This window comes from Vicugna pacos, chromosome 2, assembly GCF_048564905.1.
Source record: "Vicugna pacos chromosome 2, VicPac4, whole genome shotgun sequence".
In the NCBI taxonomy this organism is placed as follows: Eukaryota; Metazoa; Chordata; class Mammalia; order Artiodactyla; family Camelidae; genus Vicugna; species Vicugna pacos.
The window spans coordinates 72,521,410-72,545,917 of NC_132988.1; the positions used below are offsets into that span (position 1 = coordinate 72,521,410).

The 24,508-nt window shown below is 42.0% G+C and overlaps 1 protein-coding gene and 1 long non-coding RNA gene across 2 annotated transcripts in view; one reads left to right on the forward strand and one right to left on the reverse strand.

The window, feature by feature from the left end:
- The window catches only part of SCARB2 (scavenger receptor class B member 2), a 66,358-nt gene that overhangs the window by 40,935 nt on the left and 915 nt on the right, over positions 1-24,508 (reverse strand). Inside the window, exon 2 of the mRNA XM_072941741.1 lies at positions 3,382-3,539. Within this exon, the coding sequence (XP_072797842.1) occupies positions 3,382-3,539 (158 nt within the window). The remainder of the gene's footprint in view (positions 1-3,381; positions 3,540-24,508) is intronic.
- On the forward strand, positions 1,083-10,365 carry LOC140686819 (uncharacterized). Its single transcript, XR_012060788.1, has 3 exons — positions 1,083-1,179; positions 3,658-3,990; positions 10,139-10,365. It is a non-coding gene; the product is annotated as an uncharacterized lncRNA (long non-coding RNA).

The following is a 24,508-nucleotide window of genomic DNA, read 5'->3' on the forward strand; positions in this document are numbered from 1 at the left end:
GTGTGTGTGTGTGTTTTAAGTTGACATTCATATTAAATTTCTATTGGATAATTGTGGTTAGAGTATGAAATTGGCTTTGGTTAGAGAATAAAATTCTAGGTTTAGAGTGCCAAAAAATTAAATTAAAATTAAAATTAAAATTAAAATTAAAATTAAACAGAGGCTAGACATACAGAAGGAGCCAGACTGTTCAGGCCCTGGACATCACACTGGGAGAGTCACTAGAACCCTGAGCAGGGAAGAAAGGAAATGTCAGATAATGTGCTTTGGAATACCACAGTGGCAGCAGAATGGGAGAGACCAGGGCAGGGAGAAAACCGGAGGCAGGAAAACTCATGGAGGCAAAAATGAAACAGTGAGTGACCAGCCTGTCTTCCAACCTACAGGATCTGCTGTCAGGGTTTTTACCTTCCCTCTGCCATGGGCCCCTGTGTCAATCTGATGGATTCTTTCTTACATAAATGTTTTTACACACAGAAAATAAAATACCTAGGGTTACAAAGGAAAACAATTACTAAACTGCAGGTGTCATTGTAAAAATCTGTGATATGGCAATATGTGTGCTTCTTTATTGATTCTAAATGAGACGCAGCAGCAGGTCTAACAATGACTGTAATTTTGAAATATTAATGAGCATGAATGATACTTCAAGCAACAGCTATCAAGAGACACAGTATCTGTTTCCTTTAGTGGTGAATCCACTGTACTGCTAACACTGCTGTGATCTGTTGCCTATTTTCACACTCAAAGGAAATGTTAAATTTTAGTGTGTGGCTAATGAAGATGAACTGTAATTTTTTTCCCCAAGTCACAGAGAACCTTGAATTCTATCAGTGGATCCCTTAGGATCATGGTTCAAGGCTTAAGAATCCCTGTGAGGTGTTCCCAGGCTTTCCTCAGGAGTCAGTTGAGGTCCCTCTAAGATGGGACATGCAGGGAGCGGGGTAAGAGTCAGATACTGTTTCATTCCTAGGATTCATTTATTCCCATAACCACATTATGACAGCGCATTAAGCCAGCAGACACAATGGCCCAGAAGGTGTCTTAATGGAATACTATGTTTCCTTGGGTTCTGAGTAGAACCCAGGCCTTTTTCTGAGATGAGGATAATGACCACAGGAACAGGCCCAGGAGACCCAGGAGGAGAACTGTTTGCTGGGGTTTTTCTTTAGTTCTCAGGTGAGTTCATTCTTGAAAGGAGGCAGCCATCCCACTTACCAGAAGGAATTCAGTTAAAAAACAAAACCAGCAAAAAGACAGATACTGTGTATGATTTCACTTATATGAGAACTCTACAGCAGTCAAATTCATAGAAACAAAGTAAAATGGTAGTTACTAGGGGCAGTGGGGAGGGATAAAAATGGAGTTATTTAATGGCTATACAGTTTCAGGTCTGAAAGATGAAAAAATCCTGGAGGTCTGTTTTACAACACTGTGAATATACTTAACACTACTGAACTGCACTTAAAAATGGTAAAAATGGTACATTTTATATGTGGAGTTTTTGAAAATCACCATAAAAAATGGTTAAAATTGCAAAACAAACCAACAAACAGGGCACTCAGATCCTAATTCTGGTTCAACTTCTAACTGTCCCTGAGCTGGACAGCCTCTAATGCAGACCTGCTCTACCCAGTACACAGTGTTTCTTTAGGCATTAAACATACAAAAATGCTTTTTAAAATGAGGATCCAAGTTTGTTTTTTTTTTTAATTCTACCATACAGCAAGAAAGCTCATCTTCACAATTCTGGGTCTTGATTTGCAGAGGCTAAGACAATCCACTAATAATAACATCAGACACTAATTAGCACTAAATATGTGCTGGGCACTAGCCTAATCACTTTATAAATACTGACCCACTGACTCACTGAGTCCTCGTAACAATTACAGGATAGAGGTCCTATTTTTATCCCCACTTTATAGATAAGGGAACTGAGGAACTGAAACACAGAGAACTAGTAAGTGGCAGAGGTGAGAGTCACAACAGGCCATTCAACTCCAGAGTCAGATCATGGACACCTGAGGCAGCAGCCAGGATTTTTATCTCAGAATTCCAGCTCTGAGATAGCACTAATTCACAATGAATGAGTCAGTGAGCAACCATTTATTGAGCAACCAGTTAGGACAGAATTGTGAGGTATTTTTAGCATGTGGCAGCTCTGAAGAAGAAAGATCTTGCTGTCTGCTTCCTCTACTATTTTTTTTTTAAACTTGGTAAAGAGAGGGGTGGGGAGGTATAGCTCAGTGGTAGAGTGTGTACTTAGCATGCACTAGGTCCTGAGTTCAATTCCTAGTACCTCCATTAAAAAATGAATAGATAAATAGATAAATAAATAAACCTAATTACCCTGCCCCCCCAAAAAAATCTGTTAAGGAGAAACTTTATTGGAAAGATTATTGCAAGAGGTGTTGGGGAGGTTATTGCCCTTGGGGGTAGGGCAATAGTAGAAAAAATACTCTGACCATAAGATCCCCAACAGCTTCCTTTTAATCTTTTTTAAAAAATGATTAAAGCAATTCTCCTAACTCACCAGCATTTGGAATTGGTGGTCACTGCCAAAGACTCTAACTCACCCCGCCACCTGGTTATCTCTTGTACTCAGGATGGGTGGGGAAAGGAGTGAATAAGAAGAGACAGAAAAAAGACAAATAAACTTATATATAAAACAGAAACAGACTCACAGACATAGAATACAGACTTGTGGTTGCCAGGGGGAGGGGAGTGGAAAGGGATAAACTGGGAGTTCGAGATTTGCAGGTATCGACTGATACATATAAAATAGATAAACAAGTTTATACTGTATAGCACAGGGAGATATATTCAAATCCTTGTAGTAGCTTATGGTGAAAAATAATATGAAAATGAATATATTTATATTCATGTATGACTGAAGAATTGTGCTGTACTCCAGAAATCGACACAACATTGTAAACTGACTATACCTCAACGAAAAAAAGAAAAGGAGACAGAAAGGCCTGTCTGCAGACAAACAATGAATCCTAGGAACTGGTCTAAAACTAGCTAAGTGGGGAAGGGAATTAGGGAAAGACCCTAAAAGACACCAAAGAAAATCAAAGGGCGACCTTAAAAGGGCAGACAGTGGGGAGTAGCTCTTCAGCACTCAGTAACCACATTCCGCCAACTCAGGAGGAAGCAGCTGCATTTCTAAACAACACAGGCTGAGACTGGCCCCATCCACAAAGCCATTCTTTGCTGTGGTATCACACCAGCAACATTTCAGACAGAGGTAGCCAAAACCTGTGCTTCCCATGCAGCACACAGAGGATGCTCATGGGAAGAGACGAGGACCCAACCTGGGGGGAAGGGGGGACACTCCATACTTCTGGTTGCTATGGCAGGGAGGTGGTCAGGACTCACCTGTAGGTGTAGGGCCCCACTTCTTCCAACCGAGGAATCTCCCCTCTGAGGATCTCCTCTGGATTGGTGACATTGAAGAAATAGAACTGGGAGTACACGGGCAGAGGGGGCTTCCTCCAGGAGTCAAAAGTCTCGGAACCATTCCTTAACACGATATTCTAGGGGAGAAAACCAAAAGGAGATTTACAAAGTGTAAGGCAGTTGGTTTTGAACACCGAGGCAGACAGAGGTACACCCTGCCCTTTAACCTCCTGGCTCTCTTACTTTTTTTCATAGGCATTCAACTACAATTCGTCAAGATCAATGCCATGCCTTATGTCAATATGAATCCCACAGCTCTAATAAGCCATAAAAGGACTTCGATAAATATTTGTGGTAAAGGAAGGATGCTAGAGCCATAGCTCATGGCTGGAAAACCATAGATTACCAAAACCAAGGCCACAGCTTGAATACCCGAAAGGCCTTTTTCTCTTTGTTATGAACAGTCTACCAATCGGACAGCTGCTATGGAAGTCAGGCCATTTTGAGGACCATCATGCAATCCCAGCTCACCCACATGAGAGAATAGGGGGAGAGGCCAAGAAGGCTACTTTGGTCCTTCCATCTGAGGTAGAACCACACCCATCCCTACTACCTCAACCACCATGTTTCACATGCATTTTCTCATTCAATCTCCAACAAACCCAGAACGTAGAGATGCCTATCCCTGTTTAAAGATGAGAAAGCTGAGTCGCACTGGGGCTGTGCTTAGGGTATTCTTTGTCTACAATTCTTCCTTTGTTTCCCACCCTTATCACATATTATGGGCTAAACTGTGTGCCCCAAAATTCATATGTTGAAGTCCTAGCCCTAGTACCTCAGAATGTGTATTTGGAGACAGAGAAATGAAAGGTTAAATGAAGTTATTAGGGTGGGCTGTAATCCAGTATGATTGATGTCCTTATAAGAAGAGATTAGGACACAAATACACACAAAAGAAAGGTCATATGAAGACACAGGAAGAAGACAGCCATCTACAAGCCAAGGAGAGAGGCCTCAGAAGAAATCAACCCTGCTGACATCTTGATCTCAGACTTCCAGCCTCCAGAACTGTGAGACCGTAAATTTCTGTTGTTCAAATCCCCAGTCTACAGGATTCGTTAGGTAACCCCTATGGGAGTGTTCTACCCACCCTACAGACTTCAGGTGTGGCCAAGTGCCTTGATCTGATCAACAGAACATGGGTGGATGGCAATGCCCCACCTTTGAGGCCTTAAGAGGCAAAGCAAGTTTCCACCAGCCACCCTCTGCCAAGAGAAGAGCATGCCCTGTCCCAGGTAGCTGGTGATCCTTCAGCCAAGGTCCTAAAATGGTGATTTTAGACCATTTTAGACATGAAGCTGGGAGTCCAGCCTAGGTCAGCTGACCCAGCTAAGCTCAAATTGCAGCCAACCTGGCCACAACAAGTGGGAAATAAATGTTACTGCTGCAAGCCACTGAGATTTGGGAGTGTCTGTTATCCAGCATTGCAAGAGAAGCCTGATTAACACAGCACCCAAGGTTAATAGAGAGAGACCTAATATCCAGTAGTCCTAATAGTCTTTAACTTGTTAATAAAGAAAAACTGCATTTTTTAAATTCTTATTTTTTAATTGAAGTGTAGTCAGTTTACAATATTAGTTTCAGGTGTGCAGCAAAGTGACTCAATTATACATATGCATACATTCATATATATTTTTTCAGTTTCTTTTCCATTATGAAAAACCACATTTTTAAAGTTAAGACTACAAGAAAGATAAAAGCATAGACTAAAAGAAAACAAGCCAGAATGTGAAGAGTGATTAACTCTGCATGTTGGAATCTGGATTGTTGTTATTTTCTACTTGATGAGAGTCTGTATTTTTCAAGTTTTTTCTAATGAATTTAAAAAAAATTAACAGGGAGATTTCTGGTCAAGATGTCAGAGTAGCACGACCACGAGCTCACCTCTCCTCACGACTACAACAAAACCACAACTGACTACTAAACAACCATCGAATAAAAAGACTAGAACCTAGCAAAAAAGATCTTCTACTGGAAACATAAAGAGGGAACCACAGTGGGACAGTAGGAGGGGTGGTGCCTGCGATATAATCAGGCTCCATACCCCCAGGGTGGGTGACCCACAAGCTGAAGAATAACTAAATCACAGAGGTGCTCCCACAGGAGAGTTCTGAGCCCCACATCAGGCTCCCCAGCCCAGGGTTCTGGCAATGGGAGGAGGAGATCCCAGGACATCTGGTTTCGAAGGCCAGTGTGGCTTAGCTCCAGGAGCACCATGGGACTGGGGGAAACAGACTTCATTCTCTTGGTAAGGATACACAGAATCTTGCATGTGCCAGGTCCACGGGTAGAGGCAGTGATCTCATAGGAACCTGGGCCAGACCTGCCTGCTGGTTTTAGAAGTTCTCCTGGGAAGGTAGGGGACAGCTGTGGCTCACCCAGGGGACATAAAGCTGGCGGTGGACATTCCAGGAGTGTTCATCTATATGAGCTTTCCGGAGGCTGACATCTTGTTTGGGTCATTAGCACCAAGACCTAGCCCCACCCAACAGCCTATAGGCTCAAGGGCTAGGGAGCCTCAGGCCAAACAACATACTGGGTGGGAACACAGCCCCTCCCATCTGCAGACTTCCTGAGCCACAAACACCTCTAGATGTGACCCTACCCATCAGAGGTCCAAGATCAAGCTTCACCAGCAGTAGGCAGGCACCAGCTCCTGCTGCCAGGACCCTGCATAAGCCTCTAGTCTAGCCTCATCCACCATGTGCAGATACTAGAAATAAAACAACAATCCCAAAGCCTGTGGAAGGAATCCACAAACACAGGCCAGACTCTACACTGGGACTGGCTGGGCCCTGGCCCTTGGGTGACAAGAGAGGAGTGTAAAGCTGGGACGCATAGGACATCTCCCACAGAGGGCCTCCTCTCTAAGGTGCAGAAACATAACTAACTTACCTAAAATAAAAATAGAAAGACAGGTGATACGAGACGACAAAGGAATACGTCCCAGGCTAAGGCACAAGATAAAATCCCAGAAGAAGAAATAAGTGATAAGGAGACAGGCAATTTATCTGAGTAAGAGTTTAAAGTAATGATGGCCAAGATGTTCAGAGAACTCAAGAGGAGTACAGACACACAGAGTAAAGTTTTTAGCACAGCTGGAAAATATAAAGAATGCCCAGAGTTGAAGAATAAAATTACTGAAATGAATAACACACTAAAAGGAACCAAGAATAGACTAAATGAGGCAGAAGAACGAAATCAATGAGCTAGAAGACAGATTAGTGGAAATCAGTATTGCAGAACAGAAAAAAGAAAAAAGAATAAAAAGAAATGAGGGTAGTTTAAAAGAACTCTGGGACAACATGAAGTGCACTCATGTTCACATGACAGGGGTCCCAGAAAAGGAAGAGAGAGAGAGAGAAGACCTGAGAAAATTTTTGAGGAGATAATAACCAAAAACTTCCCCAACTTGGGAAAGGAAAGTCACTCAAGTCCAGGAAGTGCAGAGAGTTCCACACAGAATCAACCCAAAGAGGAACACGCCAAGACACATAGTCATCAAATTGACAACAATTAAGGATAAGGAGAAAATATTAAAATTAGCAAGAGAAAAGCAACAAATAATATACAAGGGAACTCCCATAAGGTTATCAGCTGATTTTTCAGCAGAAACTCTCTACAGGCCAGAAGGGAGTGGCATAATATATTTAAAGTGATGCAAAGGGAAAACTCACAACCAAGAATACACTATCCAGCAAGGCTCTCATTCAGATTTGATGGAGAAATCAAAAGCTTCACAGATAAACAAAACCTAAAAGAATTCAGCACCACCAACCCAGCTTTACAACAAATGTTAAAGGAACTTCTCTAGTGATCAAACCACAAAAAAAGAAAAAGAAGAAAGGGAAAAAAAAAGACCTACAAAAGACTGCTCTGGCAATACAGGGTTTTTTATGGTTTGATATGAATTTTGGAACTGTTTGCTCTAGCTCTATGAAAAATGTCATATTTTGACAGGGTTGCATTGAATCTGCAGGTTGCTTTGGGTAGTATGGCCATTTTGATAATGATTCTTCCAATCCAAGAGCACAAAATATATTTCCATATCTTTGTATCATCAATTTCCTTCATCAGTGTTTTTGCAGTTTTTAGAGTATAGGTAACCTCTTCGGTTAAGTTTATTTCTAGGTATGCTTTTGTTTTTGATGCAATGGAAATGTTTATGGCAGTTACAAAATTCTGGTTTTTGCAGTGCAAAAAAAAAAAAAGTTAATGAAGGGCCACAAATGGCAAAATATCCTTTTTATGGGTGAGCTGTATTCCAATGCACATATATGCTACATCTTCTTTATCCATTCATCTGTTGATGTGCATTTGTGATGCTTCCATGTCTTGACAATTATAAATGATGCTGCTGTTAAGTAGTGGGGTGTATGTATCTTTTTGAATTAATATTTTTATTTTTCTCAGTATATGCCCAGGAGTAGAATTGCTGGGCCATATGGTGGTTCTGTTTTGGGTTTTTGAGAAACCTCCATATTGTTTTCCATGGTGGCTGCACCAATTTGCATTACCACCAACAGTGTACAAGGATTCCCTTTTCTCCACATCCTTGCCAACATTTGCTATTGGTGTTCTTTTTGATGGTCATTCTGACCAGTGAGAGATGGCATCTCATTGTGATTTTGATTTGCATTTCCCTGATATTTGATGTTGAGCAAATTTTCATGCTCCTGCAGGCTATCTGCATTTCCTCTTTTGGAAAAATGTCTCTTCAGTTCTTCTGCCCATATTTTAAATGGGTTGTTTGTTTGTACTTTGCTATTTAATTGAAGTACAACTGATTTAAAATGTTGTATTAGTTTCTGGTGTAGAGCATGGATGGCCTTGGAGGACATTATGCTAAGTGAAATAAGTCAGACAGGGAAAGACAAATACTGTAAGATATCACTAATATGTGGAATCAAAAAAAATACAACAAACTAGTGAATATAACAGAACAGAAACAGACTCACAGATGTAGAGAAGGAACTAGTGGTTACCAGTGGGGAGAGGGTAGGGGGTGGGAAAAGACAGAGGTGAAGGATTAAGAGGTACAAACTATCAGGTATAAAATAAGCTACAAGGATGTACTGTACAATATGGGGAATATAGCCAATATTTTATGGAAAATAACCTATAAAAATTGTGAATCACTATATTGCATACTTACAATATATAACATTGTACATCATCTATACTTCAATTTTTAAAAATATGATATTGTAAAATAAATTCATAAACTAAAAAAAACACTAACATGGAGAAAATTTTTTAAAAGAGGAAAATGAGATCTACTGATAAACACAATGTAAGACCAGTAGTGACACAATAACTAGATTGCAAGAGACGCATCCCCTGATATCACCTGTCACTCCTCTACTGGAAAGGATTTCTGAGACATCAAACAGAGAGACCAGCTTCAAAACATAATAGAAACCACATGCTGAAAATGTCCTGTGATGCAGCACACAATGGGATGCCAATTTTTAGTAGTCCAGGCTTCCAATTTAATAGAAGCAATGTTGCAAGGGAGCTTAATGATCTTAATGATACAGCTCTATTACTCAATGGAAAATATCCCAAGAACCTCTGCAGGGGAAAAACAGAGTACAGAAAACCTAAGCTTGTCAAAGAAAGGCAGTCATCTGGAGGGCTGGAAGTAAACTCCCACCCATGAGTTGGCCACGTCATAGAACTGGGGATGCTTGTGGTTTGGCATCAGCTCAGAATGTCTAATCATCAGATTTTTAACCAAGCAACACATTATTGAAATCTCCTTGGCTTTTACTATCAGTACTGATTTGCTGAGTTGAGGTCAGATTGATGAGATAGAAAAATTTAAGGACAAATCATGAACCCCCTTTCCTCCAAGCTCTGGATCCAGTTCAGACTCCTTCCTTGGTAAAGCGCCCCCCTCCCCATCAGCACACATTCATCTCTCCTTGAGCCAGTCATAGAACAGCCTAATCGGTCATTTCAGGTAGTTTTTTAGGCTTTGCGGTCTTTCATCTTATCTCCTAAACAGGAATCCTAGCTATCTGAGGAGAAGCGAGGGAGAGTCAGGCCCAGAGAGAGAGGACATTTAATTATAGAAGTTATATGGTAGTTTCTCTGCTGTAAAGTATACATACAGCACCAAGAAACAGCTCAGCGACACAAACATAACCCACCTACAACAGATGTTAGCTACCACAAGTCTAACATGTCAGTGATAATCATTGTCTTCTAGAGGATTTTGAAGGCCAGTATATACCTTTAAAGTCATTTGATTTCATTAAACTAAGAACTCTTTCTTGTCCAGGAATTTCCAGAAAGGGGCAAGGTAGTAAGTTCCCCTCCCCCCCTACCTGGATGGATCAGCCCTTCCTTTGGACCCCATAACACATTACATAGGAATTTCTTAGGGAAAAAAGGGTTCAGGACAGAAAACATCTTCTTAAAATTGAAGTTAACAGGAATCAACATAAAGCAGGTGAGATTAGCAACAGAAAATGAGAAGGAAGGTACAGCTATATTAGGTTAACTGCTGGCTTCTTCAAACAGAAGGTGCTGACCTACAAAAAAAAAAGTGGAAGTTTTTTGTTTTTCCTTAAACTCTCCCCACAGTGACAATGCAGGTTTTAGAGAAACATTGGTTCAATCAACAAAAGAGTACTAGAAAACTATATTTTCCCTTGACTGTTTTTACAAGGTGCCGGGAGAGAAGAACTTGATGCGAGGCAACCAGCGGGAGCAGAAGAAAGGCACGAACGGTTGCAAAGCCGCAGCCCAGACCCTGTAACAGCAGCTTGATCGCTACACGCCCAAGGAGCCTTTAAAGCGTACCCAGGGAAAGTGGTTGTCCCCGGACCGGTTCAGCCACATTCAGATATGGAGAGAACAATAGCTTGAGAATAGAATCAGAAACACATAAATCTAGCACCTATTAGTCTGTGTATCTTATCAGTAATCCAAGCACCCTAAAGAGCTAAGTGAAGCCAGTTTCTTTTGTGGGTGGAAAGAAAAATCTATGTTCCTTTTTTCTAACAACTATTTAAAGTAGTGCTATATTCATGGTTTTCTTGCAAAGTATAGATCTATGCATGCAAATCATCTGAACACCATGTCCGTGCCCATTATAGTAGGTAGGAGATACCCAGCAACACAGATATGGTTTCTGTGTTCTAGGAGTTTACCCTCTATTTAGGGGGACAGTGATACACACATGCAAGATAGTCAACAATATAAAGTACATTGTAATAAGTGGCCAATGAGTATACCAGGCAATGGTCTCTATAGTGTTCAGACAATGGAGTCTATGAACTGAAATGGAGAAAGGTAGTGCTTAAAGTGAGCTAGGAAGAATGAATAAAAATTTGGCAAGCAGAGGAGGTCAAGGGGGTGCACGCCTTATGGACAGCTAGGGTTGATTCAACTACCCTGCCTGGCTGGACAGAGTGAGCCCTTCCTCCCTGTCTGCTCCACATCCATATCTCCTACAGACCTCTGCTTAAACAGAAAGAGTGTACGTGGAGAATGAGACAATAAAAGATACAGAGGAGGGACAGTATGAGGTGTGCCTAGGTGTGGGCTTTATAGGGAGTAGGGAGATTCATTTGCAGAGGTAGGTTGGGGTCACAGGAGTCAAGATTTTATCCAATATACAAGGTGGGGGTTTGTGCTATGGAAGGTTTTTGAGCTGCAGTAAAATATCAAGAGCCAGGCATTATGTTGCCAATTCATCTTATCTAATCCCATAATAGTCTACAAGATGAAAATCATCTTCCCCATTTTATACTTCAGGAGACCAAAGCTCAAAGAGGTTGGGGGAATGCCTGAGGTTTGCTAGTGGTGCAGCCAGCGTCCCATCCCAGGACTCACTGCAAACCTGTGCTCCAAGGAGCCCCAAGCTCCTGGATGACAGCAGTGGTTCAGGAATCTCCTCCTCCGTGTTCCAGGAAATGGATGGTGGCAAAGAAACGCCCTCCCCATATGACTTAGATTCACAGACGGCTCTCTGTTTACCTAAGACAAGGTCAGACACGGACCCTCCAGATTCCCATCTTTTGCCTCGTAACTGATTAGCTGAACAGCTCGTTCCCACTGATCAATGGGAACAAAATGCTTGCTCATGTACAGCACAGTGACTATGGTTAATGACACCATGTTGGACGCTTGAAAGTGGCTAACAGTAGATCTCAGGTGTTCTCAGCGCACACACAAAAAGTAACTCTGTGAGGTGATGGATACATTAATCAGCTTGACTGTAGTAATCATTTCACAATGCACATCAGGTACCCCACTGTCCTCCTTAAATACCTACGATTTTCATTTGTCAATCATACCTCAATAAAGCTGGGGGAAAATGCTTGTTAACTAAACTTTGGTTAAGTTTCTCTCCTTCGCAGCCCTGTTAACTCCTCTCTATAAAAAGAAAAGCCCTTCTGACTAACCCTTGACACAGGCAAGAGGCATTTGAGAAGGTTACACTGGCACAAATGGCAAGGAGAGCTTGGCAAGGATTATTGTAAGGGCTACGTGAGAGCACTTATCTCAGGCCATGCTCAAAATACCCTACACACGGTGCCTGTGATCTTGACTATTTCCGTCTTCAGCTGGAGGATGAGAGGATTCCAGGACTTGGTCTGAAGCGAAAAAGGAATCTTGTCACTTTCGTGAGTCTGCTCAAATGTAGACAACCCAGCAAATGTTAAATGATAAAAGAGAGAAAGAGGGGGAAAAAAGTCTTTAGTCATAATCCTCTCCTCCAGGCCTACATAACATTTCGGTTGAAACAAGAAGGAATTAGCATAAAATCAGAAATAACCAAAATGTTGAACAGGACAAGAATGGCTTAGTAAATTATGATAATTCACAGGCTGGAGTAGAAAGCAACCAATTAAAAACTATGCATAAATAAGAAACCTACCCATATTGTATGCTAAAAGGAAAAAGCAGACAGTGTAAAATAAGTCTGGGCGAGACCAGTGGATAAAATGCAAACGTGAAAACGCTAAGGTGGGTGACACAGAGATAATTTTATGATTGTGATCTTTTAGTTACCCTCAAAATCTCCGAGCCTCCACATTAAATCTTTAATAGCACTTATCTCTGTGGAACAGGATTATGAGGGGGTCTTCCATTCTCTCTGTGAAGCTTCTCTACATTGTCTGGATTTTTTTTATAAGAAAAATAAATTACTTCTGTAAGCAGAAAAAATAAATATTCACTTTTGATTTTTTTTAAGTGAAAATCTAAGAAAGAGACTCGGATTCTCTGAAAGTATTAATAGACCCGAAGGGAAAGCAGAAGAAATGGATACAGAGAATGACTTCATTTAAGCTTTTCCTGGGGCCCTGCGAAACAACGGCGAGGCTGACGCCGCCGTCAGCTGTGGTCAGCTCTCCCTCGCAGGCTCCAAGGGCCCCCACCCCAGGCTTTGCAGTATTTCTTTTCCTCTTGTAGTCAGGATGGTTGATTTAACACTCAGTGTTCCTCCATACTTTTCCTGACAAGCATCACAGCGTGTGGGGAACTTTAGTGTAGGAAAGGACTTGAAACCTCATTTACCTATTAAAGTAAAGAAAATCACCCTAGAATTATGAGCCCCAAAAGAGCCAGTCAGGGTGAGTGAACAGATGGTTAACTGCTTGAGTTTATCTGCCTGATTTGCATCCAGCTTTCAGACAAAAATAAAATAAATAAATAAATAAATAAATAAAGTCGGAAGAAGGGGAACCGTTTCCAGGAAGGAGGGCAAAATCTTTTCCAGAAGGAAGGGTAACACTGGCTGTTCTCACAACAGTCTAACTTGAACTAGTTCCTCCAAGCTTCAAGTTGATGACGAAGTTTTAGGCTCGAAATAAACATCTGGTCTACTGGAGTCCTTTGCTAAACAAAGCAAACGAAAAAAACCTAACAACAAAATCGATCCCTGACAGCTTGCCAGAGCCACGCTGACTGCAGATGCTGTTACAACCTGGGCTTCCCCTCACTGCCTGCCTCCACCCCGGTCACCGGCCTCTCCCTGGTCACTCTCAGCTGAGTCAACCCCCAGACGTGTCTCACAGCACCTTTGATCCCATTCAGATCTTGCTCTCAAGAGCACTGGCTTTTCTTGCACCTTTAATATGTCTCTTTCTCCACCCCAAATGGCTAGATGTTTGTCAAGGAACTCACTGTAAATTCCAGAGTAGATGGCATGGTGCGTGTGCGTGCGTGCGTGCGTACGTGCGTGTGTGTGTACACACTAAGTAGGAAAGGGAATGTGAGAACAGAGGGGAGTTTATAAATACAGCTGCCAACACTTCTAAAATAGTTGCTTCTTTATTTTTACCTCCTTCCCCTGACATTCACCTCAGAGAAGGACAATTACCATTACTCCCATGGTCAGCGGCTATTTACTGAAAGTCTCCAGGAGTCAGGTCCTGTGCTAGGGCCTTATGTCCACTATCTTAAGCCTTGTGCTGATGTTGCAGGGTATGAATTCTCATTTTTGCAAATAAGGAAATGGTGGCACCGGCTTTCCCAAACCCACAGAGCCAGTAGGTCACGTCAAATCCCCCCACGTTCAGGTCTGTGGGTTTGCAAAGCCCACGCTCAGCCATGGCAGCTGCTGCCAGTCCACCGCAGCCCCAAAGCAGAGCCTCCGGATTTAGTGAGTAAAAACACAAGATGCCCAAGGATGTCCCAACTGTTGCATGGGCTATGTCAGAAATGCTTTCATTCTTAGGATTAAATGCTGAAGGATTCAGGGGCAAAGTGTTGTAATGTCTGCAACTTATCATCAGATAATTCAAGAAAAAGTGCACTAGAGAGCAGTGAATACAGTAGGACATTAAGAACTGATAAACTGAAGTGAATCAAAATATTGCACAGACTCACTAAATATTACTCATTGTTTATCTGAAATTCAACTTTAACTAGGCATCCTGCATTTTATTTGGCAACATTACTCCAGAAAGATCATGAAAACTATGGAGAAGTCGTCACCTGGGCTGTGACCTTCCTGGGGAGTCAGCCCTTACCTCTGGAAGAAAGAAAGGGAACTAGGGCAGCTATGTGAGGTCATGGTGAACTCCCGGGCCGGAACGGACCCTTGGGGACCTAAGAAAGGGAGAACTGAGCTCTCGAGTGTCCAGGTGGCTCCTCTACCTCATTATGCCTGCCATTATGCCTCTGTTTTAACCTTGAACTCCAGTTTCTGCCCCGGATCCTCAGGGCATTCCCTGGAGTCTGCTCTGCAAAGGAAGGACTCAGAAACTAACAAGTAATAACCCTAACCTCAGGCCAGGAGGATGTTTGGTACAGAAGTCATCCATTCCACATGATATAATATGCCTGTGTCCCTGGTCACAAGGTGCCCATTGCTTAGTCTAAACATAAAGCCGTGGCTTGGGAACAACTGATCCTCCTCACTGAGGTGTCTGCTGTGGTGGTGAGGGCCACCAGACAGCCTGCAACCAGCAAGTTTTCCACTTACACTAAATTAAAAATCAATGTAAGGTCCTAAGTCGGTTTTACAATGAGACTTTGGATATTGTTTATTAATGTTAGCCAAGCAGAATATTATGAGTTTTTCCAGGCATAATAATGGGGCAGTACCATCAAAAGAAATCTTGGAAAGATGATCAAGTTATGTGGTGAATCTGCAGTGTCAACAGTCAAATCATCTTTTGGACCGAAAAACTTACTTTCCAGTTAATTAGCCAATATGTATATAGTGGGAGCTTTCTCTATGCCTGACAAGCATAGACCCTGCTCCCAAGAAGACATGTAACCAAGGACACACAATCAGCTGCATATGACCATGGACACTTACATGCACGGCCCAAAGAAGGCTCTGCCTGCAGTTACTAGGATCATTCCCGCTGCATGGACCCATCCTGTAGTCCCCATCTAGAAACCTCCCAGGCTGCTCAACATCAGTGTGACCAAAAAAGGGACTCATGAGTTTCTCCCCTAACCAGTCACTCAGTCTTAATGCTTTTACCTCCTCTTCGCTGCTTCTGTTCCTGTGCCCATTTCATCACCAGCATGGACTGTGGCAATACTGTTCAGTGTTAGGCAAGCTCCTAACAGGTAACTAGGTGATAGATAGTCTCCTAACTGGCCTCCTTCTCTCCAGCCATGCTCCTTTCAAAGTCATGATCCACCTCAGCTTCTAGAGAGTTCTATCAACAGTGCCTATCAGGGCAGACACTCCTCACTGCTCGCAGGATAAAGTGTGAGGTCCTTGACATGTGTGCTAAGCCCTGCAGTGATCTGACGCAGCTGTCACCTGCCATCATGTGTCATTCCCTGGCAGGCCCTTTATGCACCAGCAACACCAACAGCCCACCTTTCCGCAGGTATGGGCTGGATTATCTGCGTCTGCTGGGGGCTGACACGACTTGGTATAGCTGCAAGACACAACCCCTCCAAGCCAGCCTGGCAGAGATCTTCCAGGAAGGCAGCACGAGGAGGGCTGCTGAACCAGCTGTCCTGGTCTAAGCCACGTCCAAATGATAAAAATAAGCACTCAGGGAGTTGCGTAAAGCTTTGATGGGAGTAAGTCATACTTTTAAGGAAACTTCCAGGCCTCAAGAGCACTGCTGGTTGTTTTTTTAGTACAACAAAGTGCTACTTAATAATTAAACACAAATTCAGCATCCATGTTGTCATCTGCACAGTCTAAATTTACCCAGAGATAATGCAGACCAACTTTGAGAACCTGATCTAAAAGCATGTAGATAATTCTCGGTGGGCTCCAGATTAATAAAATTCACCAAATATCAAAACGCCAGTTTGGCTGTATCATTTAAAAAAAAGTCTCCTTGTAATTAAGCCCAACGCTGACTGTTGTAGTAACGTAAGTAATTTACACTACTTACCTTTTAAAATTCTCTGTGGAGGTAAAAGAAATAAGCTGCCATTAACACCCTACCCTTATTCTCTGACCTTATTTTAACTCTGTAACAAATGCACTGGCCTTTAAAAAAAAAAAGTCACAGTTGTTGAACTCATTTTGCTCTAATGGCAACTGTAATAATTTTAGCTAATGAGATCTGACAGTTGAGGCTCAAATGTTAGCTGATGTGTAAGCTGCTACTCTATCTATAAATTACATAGAGGACAAGAGGGTGGAACAGCTATCCCAAAAAAGCTCCTGCCATGGAACACCCCCAAGAGTTATTTTTTAAATGCTTCCAGGTAACTGCAAATGTGAAACCATGGTTGAGAATTGCCAGCCTAAAGGGGGAAAATGCAGCAGCCAGGTGGAAGCTTTATCAAAACGATCCGGTGAAAATTGGGGACATATACGTGGAGGTTGGAGGGGGCTGGGGAAGTGGTCAAGGAGTGGATGAGAAAAAGGATTTTTAGGATGTGGATAAATAAGAAGCATGGCCATGACAACAATGCCTGGTCCTGTGTGTACCTTGTGGAGCCAAGATTCATATTTTAACAACCTGTTTGGTTGTGATTATATCTCACAGATGAAATAAGTGATGTTTTCATCACCTATTTAATTCTACGTCTCCTCTGCCTTCCATTATTGTGCATTATCAGACGTATATTATTAAAAGCCACATCCTTTTAAAACGGGACTTGCAAGAGTAATGATTACATTCCTATAATGATAGCATCCTGCCTTATTTAGTGTAAAACTCGGATGCCGAAGGGGCCAGGTGGCGAAGGTCAGTGATGAAGAAGGTGCAGTTTTGTACATGTTTGCAGGCCAAACCCTAGTAATAATGGTCACTTCTACACAGAAATGTGCCATCTCCCATTAGTTTAAAAACATGACCCCTTCATCAGGCTATCTTTCATTTTCCTTCTCTTGGTAAAGAGCATCAGAAACAGTATTTCTCTACTCTGTTAAGACAGCAGAGCAGGCACCATGATGAAGGGCACCTTCACTGGGCCTTGGAGTCAGGGGACAAGAGGAGTGTGGCGGTTGTGGGAGCAGGGGGGAGGTCCCGTCTGCAGAGTGGCCTCTACTCTGCCCAGGCTGCTGCCACAAAGGACTGTTGTGGGACCAGCACTGCAAAGCAGCCACGTGTTTCGAGGGAAGCCGGAAAGTGGATTATCAGGTGAAGTGTTCAGACTGGAAAGGCATCAAACATGACCACTGCCCTACACAGCAGAACAAAAATGTGAAGCTGAGTAACGACACACAAACAAAATCGTCCCAGAGATGAATGTTTCACCCTTCCATTCATCCAAGCGATGCTAACGACCATCTATTCTGTATGAAGTCATTCAGCAGAATAGGAAGATGCTATAACGCTACCTATGGCAGAACCCCTACCTTCAAAGAGAGCTTTCAGGCTAGCTTTAAATACTAAATTACGTCATGTGGGTTGAAAACCCCTGGCAGGGCTGAAGCTAGAGGGGAATTATTGAGTCATTCAGTTACAGAGATGCTAACGTTCTAGTCTAGCTTGGTCAACACGCAGGAAAAGACACGAGGTTCACTGAAACTGCATCACTGATGGCCCAAACTACTGTCTTTCATGCTGGACTCGTGGGGAAACTAAAAAGACATATAAAATGTATAGCAAACTAAACAAAATCCTGATGGTTTGAAAACATTAATAATATAGTTTCCAAAATGGCCTTACAGAAACAAAACAGGGATATTGTGCAATTTTAAAATTTATTCTAAAAATCGATGTAATTAACAAAATATACAACAGATCAGTAAGTCTCAAAAGTGTGATCTGAGGACCTTTGGGGGTCCCCAAGAAAGACCCTTTTAGGGAGTCCTCAAGGTAAAAACTATTTCCATAATGATGCATCATCTGCCTTTATCTCTCATTCTCTCATGAGCATGCAGTGGAGTTTTCCAGAGGCTACACAGCTTGTAATGGCGTCACTACTCTGACAGCTAATGGAATATGTGCTTGTGTATGCTTGTGTTTTAAAAATGTATCAGTTTTAATTTCTAATACTATAAATATCAACAGATAAACCTACAGAAACATAAGTTCTTTGGGGTTTTCAAAAATTGTTAACAGAATAAAGGGGCCTGAGCCCCAAAAGTTTTGAATTAGATTATAAATTCCGTAAGGGTAGGGACTGTCTGGCTTACTGCTGTATCCATAGCTCTTAGCACTCTGCCTCACAAATGGTCCCTGCTCAGTAAATATTTGCTAAATAAATGGATGACTGACAAAGTATATACCTAAACATGCTCTTAGACACAGAGAGCAGACACTGAAAGCAGATTTATCCTCCTTGGTTGCTTCTGACTAGTTACCAGCTTTAATAAAAACGGCCCCTTCATTTAGAGCATCATGTGTATATAGGATATATCTTGAGGATGTAGGCCATAAACGCCTAGTCACTTGGCCAACATCCTATGTTTTCATTAATGATCTTATAATCCCACCTGCTGATTCCTCCCTGGGAAACAAGCAAGTGTCTGGCAGAACAGATGGCCCGTTTGCTTTGGCCTGACAATGCAATCTTGCACTTTATTAAGCAAGGAAGCAAAAACAATTCTAACAAGCAAGAAAATTCCCCTCTCTCCAAAAAAAAAAAATCTTTCCTTTAAACTTGCAGAAGAATAGTAACAACTAGTAGTAACAGCCCCAATCAGAATGACCATCTCTTTTATATGTCAATTATACCAGCTGAAATAAAAAATAAAGTGTAAGAATAGAACTCCATTTCTGTAAAGTATATGTCACTATATATGCATAAGTAAAAAATACAGAATAATGAACAATATGTATAACAGTCGTTATCTCTGTTTTATTAATTTTTGTTCTAACTGCCTTTTTATAATGGCATGTGCTTTTTATCAGATAAACAAAAAAAAGAATAAAATACAAAGGCTTCAAAAAAAAAAAAAACTGCCATCTTAAGGAGTGAAGACATGGGCTAACGTAATCACCATCTAAACCAGTCATGAACTTCACGGTTAGCTCCCTAACCTGGGTGCCATTCCTAAGGAGTCTGATTCTGCAGGGCTGGTGGGATCTGTGTTTTTTAAATCTCCATAAGTGATTCTGCTGTGGTTCCTAGAGTCTAGGGACTACACTGAGAACTACTGTTCTACTCCATTGTCTTAACTATTAATAATGAATGCACTCACAGGCCCCATGAATTAGTGAGATGTTGGAAGAAACACAATACAATTTTTTAAGCTGAAGTATAGTTGATTCACAATGTTGTGTTAGTTTCAGGTACACAAAGATATTCAATTATATACATATATACATATATATATTCTTTCTCAGATTTGTTTCCATTATAGGTTAATATAAGGTACTGAATATAGTTCCCTATGCTATATAGTAGGTTCTTGTTGTTTATCTATTTTATACATAATAGTGCGTATATGTTAATCCCAACCCCCTAATTTATCCCTCCTCTCACCCCTTTTTCCTTTGGTAACCATAGTGTATTTTCCACGTCTGTGAGCCTATTTCTGGTTTGCAAGTAAGTTCATTTGTATCATTTTTGAAGATCCCACAAATGAGTGATATCATATGGTATTTGTCCTTCTCTGTCTGACTTACTTCACCTAACATGATCATCTCTAAGACCATCCATGTTGCTGCAAATGGTACATAATGTGATTTTGATATCACCAGATCACATTTCTAAAAGCCAGGGAGGAGCTGGATACTATGGCTTAGGAGCTGAAGAATCTTCCTGCAAGGATACAGCCTCTGTTTATCCATCTGTGATTTCTGCTTGTACTGAGCCAATCTCATTACTCTGCCATGAATCTGGAAAGGAGAAACTGGGGATGAAGCCTATTCATAGGAGGCTCAGCAGCTGAGGGCTGACTGGGGGTTGGGGCTGGGGAAGCCCCAGATGCGTAAACAGCTGGAGCCCCTGGAAATACTGGCTGGAGGGGAAAGCAGAGGAAGGAGTGGGAGACACAGAGTGTGCTTGGCTCCTGCTGACTTTCCAGTTTCTACTGTTCTCGCAGGAGGCCACACTGTGCTGTGCTCCTCACCCTTTGGTTTCTACAAGCTTCCTCTTCTAGCTTCACAAAAATGTAAAAAAATCTTCCCTTTCTTGAGCTAACCTGAGTATTCTCCTCATTTCCTCAGAGAGCACCGCTCCTCTTTAGTGCCAAGAAGTAGAAGACAATGTGGTGTGTGAGGGTAGAGTTTATTGTCACTAGGAATCTTTTGAAAGGAAAGAAGGTGCTAGCAATTACTCCAGGAAAACAGGTGTAAATAAACGAGGACACTGCAGGCAATGGGACACTTGGTCATCCTCAGGACAGGAAAAGTGAATTAGAAGCTTGCCCGCCTAACCTCTCCACTTGGTCTTTGATAAGTCACTTATCTACGTTTCCAGTGTCACATAGCTATAAAGATAATTCTATATCTACCACATTCATTTTAAAAGTGACAAAGTCTGTTTTCTTGACTATAAAATAACAAATTAAGTGATGCTTATGGTTTTTTCTTAATCTAAGACTACATCTTCATAACTCTGAAAAAAGGCAACTCAGAAGATGAGGCAGATAGACAAGGAGTCCTTTAAGATTACATGTAGTTGCTTATCTTCACATAAACAACAATGAAGCTATTTTACTCATTTGACTTTAAGAAAGAAGACCACACATATTCACCAATCAAAGTTATTTTGTTAAATATATTTCTGGTAGCATTAGAACAGCTCCAAAATTGCTCTGGCTCCCCAAAGAGGCCGGTTGGTACTTGCCCAGAGCCTCAGGTTCAGGCAACAGGTAAGTGAATCTGACTGTTCATCTCATCCGAGACCTAACGTTAGGGTCCTTCCTTGGTCTGTGAATAGGAAGCAAAGTGTGAACAGCCCCTTGCCCTCTCACTATTTCCCTTGCCAGCCCATCTCTTATTAGCCAGCTCTGACTTTGGCCAGTTCTGTGTCCCCATTTCTGAGAAATGTTCAACTGTTTGCAAGTCTAAAGGCAAACGTAATACTCTGAGCTGCAGAGTTTTTCTCAAGCAAAGATCACAGGCCTGTGTCACAGAATCTCCAAAATTTGGAGTTACAAGGAACTTGATTTACTATACATGCTTTAGTTCCTAGATGAGAAAAGAATATCTAGAAACAATAACCAATGTTGATTGTTGGCTCTACAAATATGTTGCCTATACAAATAATAGTAACGAATTTAGGCACTTGGGAGGGATTGTGCTAGATGCTTTACATCCATCATTTTACGCCATTCTTGCAGCAACCCTAAGTTAGGTGTTCTCATTACCCTCATTTTCAAAGTGAGGAACCTGAGGTTTTGAGGTTTTAATTTTGCAACTTGTCTTGTCTAACTTAATCCAAGAATCTGTCAGTGACAGAAAAAGAAATTTTAACCAAGTTCTGCTGACTCGCAGGACACTGTTCTTTCAACTAAAACGATCAAAGGTGAGGCAGTAGGCATTTAGCTACCTACCGTGTACCAGGTACTACACTAGGTGCCAGGACAATTAGTGGGGTTACCAAAAGAAATGAAGTATAAAATCCCACCCTTCCAGGCTCTAGGGAGGAAAACAGGTTGCTGGGTCTCTGCAAAGCTCTGTCTTCAGGGAGGTCAAAATGCTCCACAGAAAAGGCATGGTTAATGCTCAGCGTGTCCCCCAGGACTGGAGTGTGGGTAGACAAGAACAGAGACATGACTCTGCCTCTTCTGCAACTGAGAACAGTACAGAGAAGTAATTACAGGGCTTTCTCAACGCAAGGCATAACCATAGCAAGCCAAGAATGGGACCACATTGTCTCAGTTCCCCCCACTCTATCCAACGGTCAAAATTAAAGTCTCCCTCTAATCACTGCTAGTCACTGCAGGGCTCAGGGACAATTATTACAAGACAGATTCTTCTAGTAGGAATTATGTCACTTAGCGTCTCACTCGTAGACCAACCTACTCAGTTGAATTTCATCCCTTTTCTCTCTTCTCTTTTCAATGTAGACAAGCCAGGACATGGACAATCTTCAAGCAAAAAAATTAAGAACTGGGAGTATCAGGGTGGAGTATACTACAAGTGTGTTAAAGTTTTGAATGAAATTTTCCATAACAAGACTAATGCAAATAATGATGGTGGCAATAACTGCCCTCCTATTCTGTGCCTGACTGTGCTCAGTGCTTTACAGAGACCACCTTACTCAGTCTCAGCACACACACAGGCAGATTTAGGGTATGTGTGAAGCTTATACAATGTGCCAAGGCCCTTCCTAAGAAAAAGAAAATTTTGGATACAGGAAGGTAGAAGGCCTTGGAAGTGCCTGTCCAAGTGAAGGACCCAAAGCTTAAGCTTTGTAAGCTTTGCGATAAATGCACCACTGAGACAAAGACAGCTCACATCTTCGTTTCTCCGAGTAATGAAACAGGCTCAGAGCAGTTAAGTAACTTGGCCAAAGTCAAAAAGCTTGGAAATGTCAGGGCTAGGATTTGAACATAGGCTGTCTGACTTCAAATCTCGTGTATTTTTTCTTTGCTTATGTGGCCTCTAACAGAAATAAAACTGTTATCATTTACAAAGCACTAACTCTATCCCATGAAAAGTACGCCCATTTTCTCTACTCTTATAATCCCTTTATTTACATGGGTTGTTATTATCCCCATTTGCAGATGGGGAAATCTAGAATTAAGAAAGATTAAGCACTAGCCTACGGTTACCTAGCTAGCACATGGTGGAGCCAGGATTCATGCCCACGGGTTGACATGCGGTCCTTACTCTTTCCCACTATCCTACAGGTGAAAGAGCAGAACAGTAATGATAGTAATGTATGACTTCTGGTTGACTCACAATATTCCCACACCTGTTCACTGAAACTAGCCCTGTAAGTTTCACACACCACATTATTCCTTATTGTGGTTAGGCAATTCTGGAAGTCTACTTCCCCTGTACTATAATGTATTAGGGATCAGAGTCCATTCGTCATGGAAAAAACCATCTTGAAAAGCCAATCATCAAATGTCAACAAAACTCAAGCCCCAAGCAAGCTGCCTTACAACCACTGTCCCTGCCCCCCTGCCCTGCCCCTCGTGAAATGTAGACCCACAGAGCATCCGAAGGCTGGTAACATCTGAGACACTGGGGAGATCACTCATCTCACAGGGCTCTCCTGAAACAGCCTTTCAAAGCCACACAAGAAAATCCAATTGTCTATAACTGGATTGCTTAAGTCTAGTCACTCAAGTAAGAGGCTACATCCTTAAACAATCTTGCCATGGATGTGCAGGTGTATGGGAGTGGAGAGATTCAGTTTAGTTTTTTTCCCCCCTTGAATATGGGTGTTCAGGGAAAACAATGGCCTCTGAGAAGCTTAGACTGGGGCCTCGTCTCCTCTTGGCAATGTGAACTTTTAAAAAGTTCAACTATACTTTGCCATGCCATTTTTTTAAAAGCTGCCTTTAACTGTCAGATTTCAAGTCATTGATGGCTTTTAAAAATCTCTGTTAAAGGTGTATGTCTGTTGCCACCTGGAACGAGACAACTTTGCTAACTGGAAGTGCAGTGATCAAACTGGACCAGGCCTGGGTGTTTTTATCTGGCCCATAGCAACTGTAAACCATTGCTTTCTTGTTAGCATGGGATTGTGGGTGCTAACAAGACAGACTGCTCCAATCATCTTTTTTTAAGGAACAAGTGATCTCAGTAACTCTCCCTTGTTCCCCCTTCCATACAGATTGCTGGATGTGGGTGAAAGGGCAGAAGAAATGACCATCACTGCAGTCATAGGATAGAGAAGTCTTTTGAAATGACCAGTTCTCCAGCTCTCTTACCTAGGGGGAAGACACAGGCTCAGATTATTTTAAGAATCTAAATGCATCTTTGCCTGGAATTTATGGCTTTTTGAGAAGAGCAAGAATCCACTATGAGACAAAGCAATGCAGACTATTGGTGCAAGATACCAAGCTAAGTCAGCCAGTAAGCACAGACTCTGATGGCCTGAAATGTCACCCAGCCCAGAGGCCTGGCCCTAGCTACCGACTGCGCGCTGCTCAGCCCAGAAGGCAAAAACACGATTGACCACACACCACTTCAAAGGCCTCAGCAAACAGCTAACAACCTGCGGCTGTGATGTCTTTCATTTAGTTTTGTTTCCTCACGAAGTGGAAGGGAAATGAGTTTGAGTCCAACAGAGACGG